The sequence below is a fragment of the Triticum dicoccoides genome, chromosome 3A, assembly GCF_002162155.2.
Source record: "Triticum dicoccoides isolate Atlit2015 ecotype Zavitan chromosome 3A, WEW_v2.0, whole genome shotgun sequence".
Lineage (NCBI taxonomy): Eukaryota > Viridiplantae > Streptophyta > Magnoliopsida > Poales > Poaceae > Triticum > Triticum dicoccoides.
Window position 1 is genome coordinate 599,616,110 of NC_041384.1, and position 13,245 is coordinate 599,629,354.

The 13,245-nt window shown below is 52.2% G+C and overlaps 1 protein-coding gene across 1 annotated transcript; it reads right to left on the reverse strand.

Annotated features, from left to right (window-relative positions):
• Nucleotides 1-443: 443 nt before the first annotated feature.
• LOC119269475 (ankyrin repeat-containing protein At5g02620-like) lies at nucleotides 444-2,436 on the reverse strand. The gene is made up of 2 exons (XM_037551310.1): nucleotides 1,675-2,436; nucleotides 444-1,596 (listed from the first exon to the last, which is right to left on the reverse strand). The coding sequence occupies exons 1-2, from the start codon at nucleotides 2,321-2,323 to the stop codon at nucleotides 512-514; spliced, it is 1,734 nt and encodes a 577-aa protein (XP_037407207.1). The 5' UTR covers nucleotides 2,324-2,436; the 3' UTR covers nucleotides 444-511.
• Nucleotides 2,437-13,245: the final 10,809 nt, after the last annotated feature.

Consider the following 13,245-nt stretch of genomic DNA (forward strand, 5'->3'; position numbering starts at 1 on the left):
CTCGCCATGGCCGCAACTGGGACCCTCATGGCGGTGAGTCGGCCATGGATCTGATCCGGCAGCTCTCCCAGCGCCAGGTGTCTCGCATCCGGCCGCTGCATGCCGCTCCTTCTCCCCGCAGTGCATGCGGGGTCCCGCATGCAGCGAGGTCGTGCATGGCGGTGCGACTAGGCGGTCAACCCTAGCTAGATGACATGGGAACGAGAGAACCTGACCGATCTCGATGCGCTCTCCCTCGCGCATGTACCGCGCGTCCACTGTCACGCCCCGTCTATCGATCAGAACCATCTAGAGCGCGCCGTGGTGGAGATGGATCTTGCCATCGTCGGCGGTGAGCATGTGTGCCGCGACAAGGTCGGGGACAAACGTGACGTGCCAACGCGTCGCCATCGGACGATCGAGTCGTCTGATGAGGTGAATCAAAATTCAGGTACGATCATTGCTTGCAGCAGCGGTGCCAGTTACATAGTACATGCACGTTCCCTGTTTAACAATCACGGCCGGTCAGCTCTTACATTGGGACGTACAATGCCTCTTTCCCAAGGATGAGGAACACCACGGCGGGAGTGCTGACTCCGATGGCGATCACAACGTACGCAGGCCACCTCGCCGTGGGCGCAACGGTGATGTAGACGGCGGTCATGAGCGAGACGACCATGGCGAGGCAGGCGATGATGGTGAGCCTGTGGCCCCACATGAGCTGGTCGAGCTTGAACTTGACGGGGTCCCGCCACGCCCAGATGAAACAGAAGACGACGACGATGGAGCTGCACATGGCCACAGTGTTGGAGATGACGAAGATCTTGAACGCCGCCTTGTGGCCGTGGAGGGCCGTGCCGTCGGTCTGGCTGTACCCCCCTGGCATGGTGAAGGTGGCGGCAAAGCTGACGGTGGCGATCAGCGTGGCCACCAGCGTGTAGGTCCCGACGCTGAGCTCGTAGTACTCGTCGTGGCCAGCCCTCCGGCTGCGCAGCGACTGGTAAGTGGCGATCGGAGGCAGCTGCTCCTTCTTGCACCTGGAGGCCTCGTGCTTCTTGAGCGTCTTCCACAGGTACATCTCGTAGGTGTCCATCTCCTCCGTGGCGGCGCGCTTCTCGATGAGGCTGCGCGCGGACTGGCCCTCCCGGTTGAGGACGCAGGGGTTGACGCGGCGGTCCTTGAGCAGGAGCAGCGCCGACTGGATGCGCGACAGGGAGGCGGCGAGGTGCAGCGGCGTGTTGCCGGCGCGGTCGACGCGGTTGACGATCTCCTCGGGGCGGACGTGCTTGAGCAGGCGCTTGAGGGCGTCCACCTTGCCGCTGGTGATGGCGACGTGGAAGGCGTTCCGTCCGTTGCTGTCCACCATCTCCGCCACGTCGGGGCACTGCTTGAGCAGCTCCACCATGGCCTCCGTCGAGCCGTAGTAGGCGGCCACGTGCAGCGGCGACTGCAGGTCACGGTTGCGCTTGTAGGCCAGGTCCACCTTCCGGTTGAGCAGCAGCTTCACCACGCGGGCGTTGTTCTTCTGCGCCGCGTAGTGCAGCGCGTTGTTCTCGCTCGAGTCCGTCATCCCGATCTGGTCCGGCGGCGTCGCGTCAAGCAGGATCTCCACCACGCCTGCTTGCATCGCCGCCATTTGTAATCACACGGTGCAGGACATGGCAACGAAAAGAAGGCGACGGGCAGGCCACTTACGTGCGTGGCCGCCGAGGACGGCCTGGTGCAGGGCGGTGCCGCTGACGGAGTCGGAGGGGACGAACTTCTCGTGGACCCAGGGCTGGCTGACGATCTTGGCCACGACGTCGGCGAGGCCCTCCCGTGCGGCGATGTGCAGCGGCGTCTGCTGCTTCACGTTGAGCGCGTGGCCGCGGCCGGGCTCGGCATCCAGCAGCTTGAGCGCGACGGCGCTCCTGCCGTGCTTCACCGCCTCGTGCAGCGGGGTGTCGCCGACCTTGTTGGCCATGAACAGAGGCCCCTGCGCGGTGCCAGGGGAGCTCCGGGAAGGTTCCCCGGCCTTTCCATTCTGCGCGGCGGGGGAGTGGTGCGGATGCTCCGCCGGCCATGCCCTGGCTCGGCCGATGAGCAGGTCCGCCACGTCCACCTTCCCCGCCCTGGCCGCCAGGTGCAGCGGCGTGTCGCCGTCAGCGTTCTTGTTGACGAGCAGCTTGTCGTCCACACCAAGGGCCGCCTCGGCGAAGCCGGCGTGGCCGAGCTCGGCGGCGATGTGCAGCGCGGTGTTCTGCTGGGGCGTCTTGGAACCAAGGATGTTGGGGTTTTCGGCCACCAGGTTCTTCAGGCTTGCCACGCTCCCCTGCACCGCCGCCTTGTGCAAGGCTGGCTCCATCCTATTCCTACCTACAGTGGCTTCTTCTACCCTTCACCCTCCTGGACCTCGATCGAGGAGACAGAGAGCGACTGAGCTGATTGATCATGTGGATGAAGAAGCTTTAAGATAAGTTGCCGCTGGATTCCTTGCCTCCTCTCTGCATTTTTGAACTTGTGCTGCGGACTGCGGTTACGTGTGAGTTGGGGGTGCTTTGCTTGGCAGTCCAACGTTTGTATATGCCTCTGATGCATCACCTTAATGAGGAAGACAAATACAGAGGAGAACACAGCGTTTTGGTGCTACCTACAGGCACCCTAAAAGTATGGTTAAACTTATCTAATTCTAACTACAGCTATATAGAAAATGGTTGTGACTAGGTCTCAGTCGGCTAGGATTTACCTAAGAGAAAAAAAATTAAAACAAAAATTTTGCACGGCTCTCAATGTAAGATCTCAGGGATATAACATCGACTGAGACTTAGCAAGACTGATAGAAAATTTACCGAGACAAGTCAAATAAAAAATCATTATCAGATTCTTCATGGAAAAATCATAAATATGTACTATTTTTAAATGTAGATTGATTGACATCATATAAAAATGATTGTCAATTTTTACTATGAAAATACAGTAATCCTACACTAAGAAAGAAGTTAACGAAAGTTTACGTAATTTTCCTTCATCAATTTTCTTTGGCCCCCTAATTTTCAGGGTGGGTGGGGCCCTTCTTCCCCACCCGCAATCACAATTTGCCAACTGGATCATTACGTAAAACTTAACGTAACTTGTTCGTAGGTGTAGCACTGTTCATGAAAATATGTTTTATGTGCAAAAATGCTACACGTACAGCTTTTCCGAGACTGCTACAAACCCTTCCATATTCTATTCAGCCTCCCCCTGAATTTCACCCGTGTCGGGCCTACCCTCACCGAGTAACGCTACACGTACAAATGAGTTACACGGTTTTACAAAGAGGGTTAATTTGATTGATCAATAGGTGAGGAACACGGCCCACCCTCCTGAAAATCGTGTGTGTGGGGGAGGGGGGGGGCAAGTTTATGATTAGTTACTAGATGAAAAGAACCTATAAATTCCTGTATTCTTTTGTACGTCTAGCATTTTTGACCCTCACCCTTCGTGCAATTAAAACACGCCAGTTCAGGAATGAGCCCGTAAACTTATGTAAAGCTCCGTGCCAAAGTCGTTCTACATGTGCCCTGCTTCTCTCTGAATCCAGCAGCCAAATCTGCGTCGCCGGTCTCATACCCGCGGCGATCGCTGGAGAAGGAACCTCACCGCCACATTATAGTTGGAGCTAGATACCTAGTAGATCCGTTCCTCCAATACCGTCTTATTCGTTGTTGCAATGGTCACGGCAGGAGGCCGGGATTCAAGGACAACGTAGATGGCTCAACCAAGCATGGTACAAACGTCAGTAAGAATAAAATGAGCTTTTGCTTAATATTGGTAACTACATAAAAGTGCAAATTAACTCAGAAACGAGCAAACCTGTATATATGCATGAAAAAGATTCAACCCTTTCCAAAAGAAAGAATTCTCAGAAAAGGGAAGAAAAATGGGAAATTAACTCATAAACGAGCAAACGTAGATACGAGCTTTTGCTTAATATATTGATACATGTGAATGCAATGCAGTTACTGATTTAAGTTTAGAGCATCCTCCCCCCTCATCATCAAGGAAGAACACAGAACAAATTCCACACCAAAATACTACAGCAAGTTTGACCAGGAAATCCAAGTCAGAGACCTGTGTCAGCTATGCAGACTTTACCAAACTAATCAAGCTACATGCTTAAGGACAAGTGGAAGGCGAGGAGTTTTGTTAAATAGAGGAGAAAGAAGCCAGCTTGTTTGACAAGAGTAGTAAGAACAAGGGGAATTTCTTTGTTTTCGGTCTTCATGTGCATGAACATTTGAAAGAATGGTTGTAATAGTACACAGCACATACGCTTGCATATTAAAAATGAGTTGTATTTGTTATACCACTCTGGCTCTGCGCATCACTCGATTTTACATTTACATATCTAATTATGGATTTGTTTAGGGTTGCTTTGATATTCAAAGGAAATATAATGTAAAAAGTTTATAGCAGTGTTCGCTTTATCATGCACGCTGCTAGTGTCATTTTCAGCATTTTAGAATTTCAAGCACATTTCATGGAGGTTTTCTGCTCCAATTTTTATAGCATACGTGCGTTTTTCATGGAAGTAATTAAAAAACTAAAACACAACAACTCTATGTAAATGATTTTTGAATTTTAGATGAGTTACATATACTCCCTCCGTAAACTAATATAAGAGCGTTTAGAATACTATAAAGTAATGATCTAAACATTTTTATATTAATTTACAGAGGAAGTACATGCTAACACCACGCCGCACATGTATAAATTGACATGCTACCACTACATGCAACCTTATAGGCTGGAAACAAATGGGCCCCCGACGTGTTTCAGTTCATGGGGTCCGCACTTTTAACCTCTAGCGTCTGTTACTTAAGTGCACACCCCTCAAGAACTACTCGATTCAATAATGTAAGATGCTTTTGCAAGCTAGTTTAGCATAAAACATCTTATATTATAAAACGGAGAGAGTAGTTCTTAAAGAACAAAAGAGGGTTGGCCACATGCTGCTAGTTTTCGCGCCGCTGGGCGTGCTCGGTTCACCTCACTGGCAGCGTTTGCTGCTGCTGCACGCTGCTAGTAGAATGTCATCAGCTACGTTTGTTTTTCAGGTGAACGATGCTGGTATTTAGGCAAAATAGCTGTCACGTGCGTTTATGGCTGCACGCCGCTAATAGCAAATTCCTATGAGGGCATCTTCAATGTTGACTTACAAATTTGCTCCAGCATCCGTCCGCGGGCAGGGATACGATTCGGCGGACATGGACGTGGGAGTCAGCCATCCAATACTGCCCGCATACATTTTAATCACTGTTTGAACTAAACGGACGAAATTCATGCTAACACATCGGATTTTATTAAAGTTTGGATATAATTTAAATAAAATGAATGATATTTCGACCTTTCAACTAAAAACTCTAAAAAACCCTAAACCCTATACCGGACGACCACTTCGTAGGCGTGGCCGCCCTGTCCTACAACACCTCTGCCACCGCCGCCGTTGTCCCTCCAGCGGCGGAAGGGCATCGGAGGCCAGCGGCAGCCCTGTCGGGCGGCTGCCCGCCGCTCACAGAGGAGCCGATCTTGGCGAGCTCGCCGTCAAGACGGCGGCGATGCCTGGCGGCTGTCTGGATGGTGGTGACGAGACGGCCGAGTGCCCACGCGGCAACGAGGTCCGGGTTGTTGCGGACCCATGCCGGCGCCACGTCTGTCTTGGTGAATGCGGAGCGGCGAGAAGCATTGCAATGGTCGTGTCGCGCCTACTGCCTCGCTGCACACTCTGCCTTGGATTAATGGCCATCGAGCCCGAGGCACCGCCATAACCGCCTCGTCCGAGGTAGCAGAGGATGCTACCACGCGCCTTCGTGATCGCGGGCCGCAACACCTCCTTTATCGGGTGGCAGTGGCGGCATGGCGGCGATGAGGGCCCGTCATCCTGGACGTGGTGGAGGCGCTGGGGGACATGGGCTTCTCCTTCACGTGGCCTGCGATGTCGAGGCCACAGTTGCGTGACGGGTGATGAAGCTATGTACCTAGGGTAGGGTCATGGACCTGTCCAGCATTCCCTCCCCGAGGACATCTTTACAAAGAATCAGAAGCAGTCGAAGAGAAAATATCATCCACTCGACCATGAAGATGTGCTCACTCGACTTCCTTGAAGACACTCGACCACCTTGAAGACACTCAACCACCAGAAGACGAGAAGCCCTCCACTCTGCAATGGTCGTAGCTTAAACCATAGCATTATGGGCATTTATAACACTTTATTGTAGATGTTACCAGTAACGCCCCACCTTTATGAACATTGAACCCTGTGTAACGGAGGGGAGCTGGGGTCCTGGCGCACTCTATATAAGCCACCCCCCTCCTCTGGGACAGGGGTTCGCACTTTTGTAAACACACACACACACACGTATAATCCAGTCGACCGCCTCAGGGCACCGAGATGTAGGGCTGTTACTTCCTTCGAGAAGGGCCTGAACTCATAAAACTCGTGTGTACAACTACTCCATAGCTAGGATCTTGCCTCCTCATACCTACCCCCCATTTTACTGTCAGTCTTAGATCCACGATAGTTGGCGCCCACCGTGGGGCAAGTGTCTTAGCGACTTATTGGAGAAGTTGCAATTTTTCCGATCCCCATCATCATGGTTCCAGGCAGAGGTTTGGCTGAGGGCCGCGAGATCCGTCTCGGCGCGCTTGTGTTTGTCGCCGACGACTCTGCTTGGCTTCAGGAGGCACCACTCGACGTCGATGCACTCCCCGCCCGCGGGGCGACATACTTTCACGCGTGCATCCGCGGCGTCCTCCTGCGGCAACCGTTGACCCAGTACCAGTCGACTCCTACGGCTTTCCCCCTCCCTGCGACCTGCCGGAACAAGCGCACCGGCCGGTCGAGGGTTCAATGGTGGGTGAAGCATGCGGTGGCCCGCCAGTCGGCCACCCCTCAAATCGCGGCGCTCAAGCCCGACGAGTCTCTCTATGGCCTATTCGATCTGTCGACTGGCTTCGTAGAGACTGCATCCGAGTGCGGCAGCAATGACTCGAGAGTGGAAGTCCTGATGGTCAATGGACCACGCGGTCCTCCTGGCTTAGATCGTGAAGACGGAGGTGACGGGAACGGCGATCCATCGCGCGTTCACGAGGAGTACCGCCCCGAGCCTCTCTCCTCGCAGCAGAGAGAAGAACTTCGTCGCCGAAACATGGATGCCCTGCATACTCCTATAGTTGGAGAAACGCCCGAGGCCCAGGCCTTGGAACAGGCTCGCTTGGCCAATCTGGCCGAGCGCACTCGGCTGGAGAACCTACAACGCGCACTCGACGATCGCGCTCGTCAACATGCTCCTGAGTCCAGCCGACGCCAACTTTTTCCACCTCTGGCTTAGGTATACCGAACACCGATCCAAAACCTAGCAGCTGCGGCCCGGATAGCAGAGTCGATTGAACCTTCCCAGTCAGAAGCTGGCCGAGGTCTGGCGCAGATCAGGGCCTTGCTCTGGGCAGCAGGAGAGCAGAATACGGTTGTGTCTCAGTCGCGGGATAGGATCCATAGCAGATATGTGGTCGCAGATACGGTCCAGTCGGCCCATAGCCCGAGATCGCCCCCGAGGCGTGAGGGACGTGGAGCAGTATGATCGTCGAGCCGATCGCGATGGTCACCGTCGAGTGCCCACGCCTCCTCCAAGGAGTGGGTCATACGTGCCGTGGCCACATGAAGACAGGCGCCCTAACAGCGTCGGAAGAGGTATTCCAGTCGACCCCAGGGAGCCAGGCTTTGATGCGAGATCTATTCTCATACAAGGCTTGGTCGACAGAAATAGAGCTCACCGAGATGGCCATGACAGAGGCCCGCAAACCAGCAACAGGGTGCATGTCTCTGGCCCAGAGTGCTTCAGTAGAGCTATCAGAGCTGCAGTGATTCCCCCCAACTTCAGGTTGGCGACTGGAGTCAGTAAGTTCACCGGAGAGTCCAAGCCTGACACCTGGCTCGAAGACTACCGAGTGGCTGTCCAGATTGGTGGCGGCAATGATGAGGTGGCCATGAAACACCTTCCTATGATGTTGGAGGGCTCGGCTAGGGCGTGGCTGAATCAGTTGGCGCCTGGCAGCATCTATACTTGGGAAGATCTCGCCCGAGTGTTTGTCAGAACGTTTGAGGGTACTTGCAAGCGGCCAGCAGGTTTGACAGAATTACAGTGTTGCGTCCAGAAACCGAATGAAACTTTGAGAGATTATATCCAGAGGTGGATCACCCTGCAGCACACGATGGAAGATGTGTTTGATCATCAGGCAATTTGTGCTTTCAAGGAAGGCGTCAGGTACCGAGAGTTGAATCTGAAATTCGGTCGGATAGGAAACATGACTTTGACTCGGATGATGGAAATCGCCACCAAGTATGCCAATGGTGAAGATGAGGAGCGACTGCGGAGCGGCAAGCACAAAGCAGCCGCCCACGAAGCCGGAGGAGGAAACTCCAGTCGAAAACAAAAACGCAAGGCCAAACCAGCTGCTCCGGGTGAGGCCTTGGCTGTGGTTCAAGGAAAGTTCAAGGGGAAGCCCAAAGGGCCGTGGAACCCAAAGAAAGTAAAAGATCAAGATGGAAATGACGTGTTGGATCTGCCGTGCCATATCCACACCAAAAAAGACAAAGAAGGTAATTTCATTTACCCGAAGCATACCACTCGACAGTGTCGGCTCCTGATCCAGCAGTTCCGAGAGAAACAACCTAAGGAAAAGGATAAGGAGGCAGACAAGGCTGAGAGTGAAGGGGAAGATGATGATGGTTATCCTCACGTGAATTCCACTCTGATGATTTTTGCTGATGTTGAAAACAAGAGTCGATTGAAAGTCATCAACAGAGAAGTGAACATGGTCGCTCCGACGACACCCAATTACTTGAAATGGTCGCTGACTACCATTACGTTCGACCAGTCTGATCACCCAGCGCACATCGCCACCCCTGGGAGGCAAGCGCTGATGGTCGACCCGGTGGTCGAAGGCACTCGACTGACAAAGGTCCTGATGGACGGTGGCAGTGGCTTGAACATTCTGTACGAAGAAACGTTGAAAGGAATGGGCATTCCGATGTCCAGACTCAGTGAAAGCCACATGAGTTTCCATGGGGTCATCCCAGGCAAGAAGGCTGCGTCTCTCGGTCAGATTGCACTCGACGTGGTTTTTGGTGATGCCAAAAATTATCGCAAAGAAAAGTTGACGTTTGAAGTCGTGGATTTTCAGAGTGCGTATCATGCAATTCTGGGCAGGCCAGCTTATGCACGATTCATTGCTCGACCTTGTTACGTGTACCTCAAACTGAAGATGCCTGGTCCCAGAGGAGTGATCACTATCTCTGGTAATCGGAAAATGGCGGAAGAGTGTTTCCAGAAGGGCTCAAATATCGCCGATGCCCAGATGGCCGTGGCTGAATTGCAAGAATACCAGAAAAATGCAGACCCAAGTGACTTGTTGCGAGCCAAGAAGCCAGCCACGGATTCAGCATTCCAGTCGTCTGGTGAGACGAAGTTTGTTCACATTCACCCGACGGACCCCAATGCAGCTCCGACCCACATTTCGACCACACTCGACTCCAAGTAGGAAGAAGCGCTCATCCAGTTCCTCCGTGAGAACTGGGACATCTTTGCATGGAAGCCTTCTGACATGCCAGGTGTTCCCAGGGGACTGGCTAAGCATCGTTTGCGAGTCGACCCGAAAGTGAAACCAGTCAAAGAGCATCTTCGACGGTCCGTCGTCCAGAAAAGAAAAGCAATCGGCAAAGAGGTGGCTCGGCTTTTGGCAGCTAAGTTTATCCGAGAGATTTACCACTCCGAGTGGTTAGCCAATGTTGTCATGGTCCCAAAGAAAGATGACTCACTCCGCATGTGCATCGATTTCAAGCATATCAATCGGGCCTGCCCGAAAGATCACTTCCCTCTCCCTCGCATCGATCAGATAGTCGACTCGACTGCTGGGTGCGAGCGTTTGTCCTTTTTGGATGCCTACTCCGGGTACCACCAGATCCGTCTGTACGGACCCGATGAAATAAAGACAGCTTTTATCATCCCGTTCGGGTGCTTCTGTTATGTCACAATGCCATTTGGCTTGAAGAACACCGGAGCCACATTTATGCGAATGATTCAGAAGTGCCTGCTCACTTAGATCAGTCGGAATGTGGAAGCATACATGGATGACATTGTGGTCAAGTCACGTAAAGGTTCTGACCTACTGACCGACCTCGCCGAAACCTTTGCCAACCTCAGAAGGTATGATATCAAGCTCAATCCATCAAAGTGCACGTTTGGAGTTCCAGGCGGAAAGTTACTCGGTTTTCTTGTTTCCGAACGAGGAATCGATGCTAACCCAGAGAAAGTAGGCGCTATACTTCGGATGAAACGCCCTGTGCATGTGCATGATGTCCAGATGCTTACTGGTTGCTTGGCCGCCCTAAGTCGATTCATTTCTCGCCTCGGTGAAAAGGCCCTGCCTCTTTACCGACTGATGAAGAAATCAGATGCGTTCGTGTGGACTCCAGAAGCCGATACATCATTTGCAGAGCTAAAAGCCATGCTTCCCACCCAGCCGGTGCTTGCTGCTCCAATCCGCAAAGAGCCTCTTTTGCTTTATATAGCAGCCACTGGACAAGTCGTCAGTATAGTACTTATGGTCGAGCGAGAAGAAGAAGGAAAAGTGTACAAAGTTCAACGCCCAATTTATTATATTTTTGAAGTCCTGACCCCGTCAAAGCAGAGATATCCTCACTATCAGAAGCTTGTCTATGGAATTTACATGACCACGAAGAAGGTTGCACACTACTTCTCAGATCAGTCTGTTACAGTCGTCAGCGACGCTCCATTGTCAGAGATTCTGCACAACAGGGATGCAACTGGTCGAGTGGCAAAATGGGCGATTGAACTCCTTCCCTTGGATATCAAGTTTGAGGCAAAGAAAGCTATCAAGTCCCAAGCAATAGCAGATTTCCTCGCCGAGTGGATCGAACAGCAACTGCCGACTCAAGTTCACTCAGAGCACTGGACCATGTTCTTTGATGGATCCAAGATGTTGAATGGTTCTGGTGCTGGAGTAGTTTTGGTATCCCCCCGAGGAGACAAGCTCAGATATGTCCTCCAGCTTCACTTTGATTCCTCCAACAATGAAGCAGAGTATGAAGCACTCCTGTATGGGTTGCGCATGGCCATCTCACTCGGCGTCCGTCGCCTCATGGTCTATGGCGACTCCGATTTGGTAGTTAATCAAGTGATGAAGGAGTGGGACGTCAGAAGCACAGCCATGACTGGTTACTGCAACGCGGTGAGAAAGCTTGAGAAGAAGTTCGAGGGGTTAGAACTCCACCACATCCCCCGATTGAAAAATCAAGAAGCCGATGAATTGGCAAAGATAGGTTCCAAGAGAGAGGCCATTCCCAGCATTGTGTTCTTGGAGCATATTCACACGCCGACAGTTCAGGAAGACCCTTTCATTGAAGAGCCCCCACAACCCAAGAGCGCCACGGATCTGACTGAAGTCGAGGTCCCAGCTGTGGTCGACCTAATCATGGAGGTTCTGGCCATTACTCCCGACTGGACGGTGCCCTACATTGCGTACATCCTCAGGAAAGAGCTCCCAGAGGATGAAGAAGAAGCTCGGCAGATCGTCCGCCGATCTAAAGCTTTTACTGTGATAAGAGGGCAGCTGTTCAGAGAAAGTGTGACTGGAGTCGGTCAGAAGTGCATAACACCAGAAGAAGGTCGGATGATCCTCAATGACATCCACTCGGGGACCTGTGGTCACCATGCGTCCTCTCGGGCCATCGTGGCTAAAGCATACCGAGCTGGATTCTATTGGCCACGAGCAAATGAGATGGCGAAAGATATAGTCGACAGATGTGAAGGCTGTCAATTTTACTCTGATATGTCTCACAAGCTAGCGTCAGCCCTGAAGACCATCCCCCTCGTCTGGCCCTTCGCTGTTTGGGGACTGGATATGGTTGGACCGCTGAGGACCAGCAGAAGCGGCTTCACTCACGTGCTCGTTGCAGTCGACAAGTTTACCAAATGGATCGAAGCCAAACCCATCAAGAATCTTGACACTAGCACCGCTATCAGTTTTATCAGAGAATTGACGTTCTGATATGGAGTCCCACACAGCATCATCATGGACAATGGATCGAACTTCGATTCCGATGAGTTCAGAATTTTCTGCGCCTCTCAGGGCACTCGAGTCGACTATGCTTCTGTTGCTCACCCGCAGTCGAACGGGCAAGCAGAAAGAGCCAATGGCCTAATTCTCAAAGGACTGAAGCCCCGACTGATGCGTGATCTCAAACATGCAGCAGGTGCTTGGGTTGATGAACTTATGTCAGTTCTGTGGGGTTTAAGGACAACTCCTAATCGGTCGACTGGAAGACCCCTTTCTTCTTAGTCTATGGAGCCGAAGTTGTTCTGCCAAGTGACTTGCTCCACAACGCACACCGAGTTGAACTCTTCTCCGAAGCAGAAACAGAGCAGGCCCAGCAAGATTCAGTCGATCTCTTAGAGGAGGAAAGAGAGATGGCCTTGATCCGCTCGACCATTTATCAGCAAGATTTGCGTCGATTCCACGCCAGGAATGTGAGGGGTCGGGCCTTTCAAGAAGGAGACTTGGTTCTTTGAGTGGATCAGCAAAAACCACACAAGCTCGCTCCAACTTGGGAAGGCCCCTTCATCGTCACCAAAGTTCTCCACAATGGAGCATACCATCTTTACAGTATCGAGCATCAGAAAGACGAGCCACGGGCTTGGAACGCGGAGCTGCTCCGCCCCTTTTATACTTAAACACTCGTTCGAATAAAACGTAATAAGCAACACCTTTTGTAATTCATTTATCAAAGACAAGAGCTTACGGTTCTCTCATTCGATTGTGTTGTTCTTATTTACTCCTGAAATCCCCTAGTGGGTGGGCTTAGTCGCGAATCCGTTCCGCCTAAGTTCGAAAAAATCCTACCGAGTGAAGAGCAATCCTTCCACTCGGGGGCTTAGCTGCAGTCAAGCACTCGCCTAAGTTCTCTCACTAAGAGGCTTAACGGCAGTCCAGCACTCGCCTAAGTTTGGAAAAATCCTACCGAGTGGAGAGCAATCCTCCCACTCGGGGGCTTAGCTGCAGTCGAGCACTCGCCTAAGTTCTCTCACTAAGAGGCTTAACGACAGTCCAGCACTCGCCTAAGTTTGAAAAAATCCTACCGAGTGGAGAGCAGTCCTCCCACTCGGGGGCTTAGCCGCAGTCGAGCACTCGCCTAAGTTCTCTCAATAAGAGGCTTAACGGCAGTCC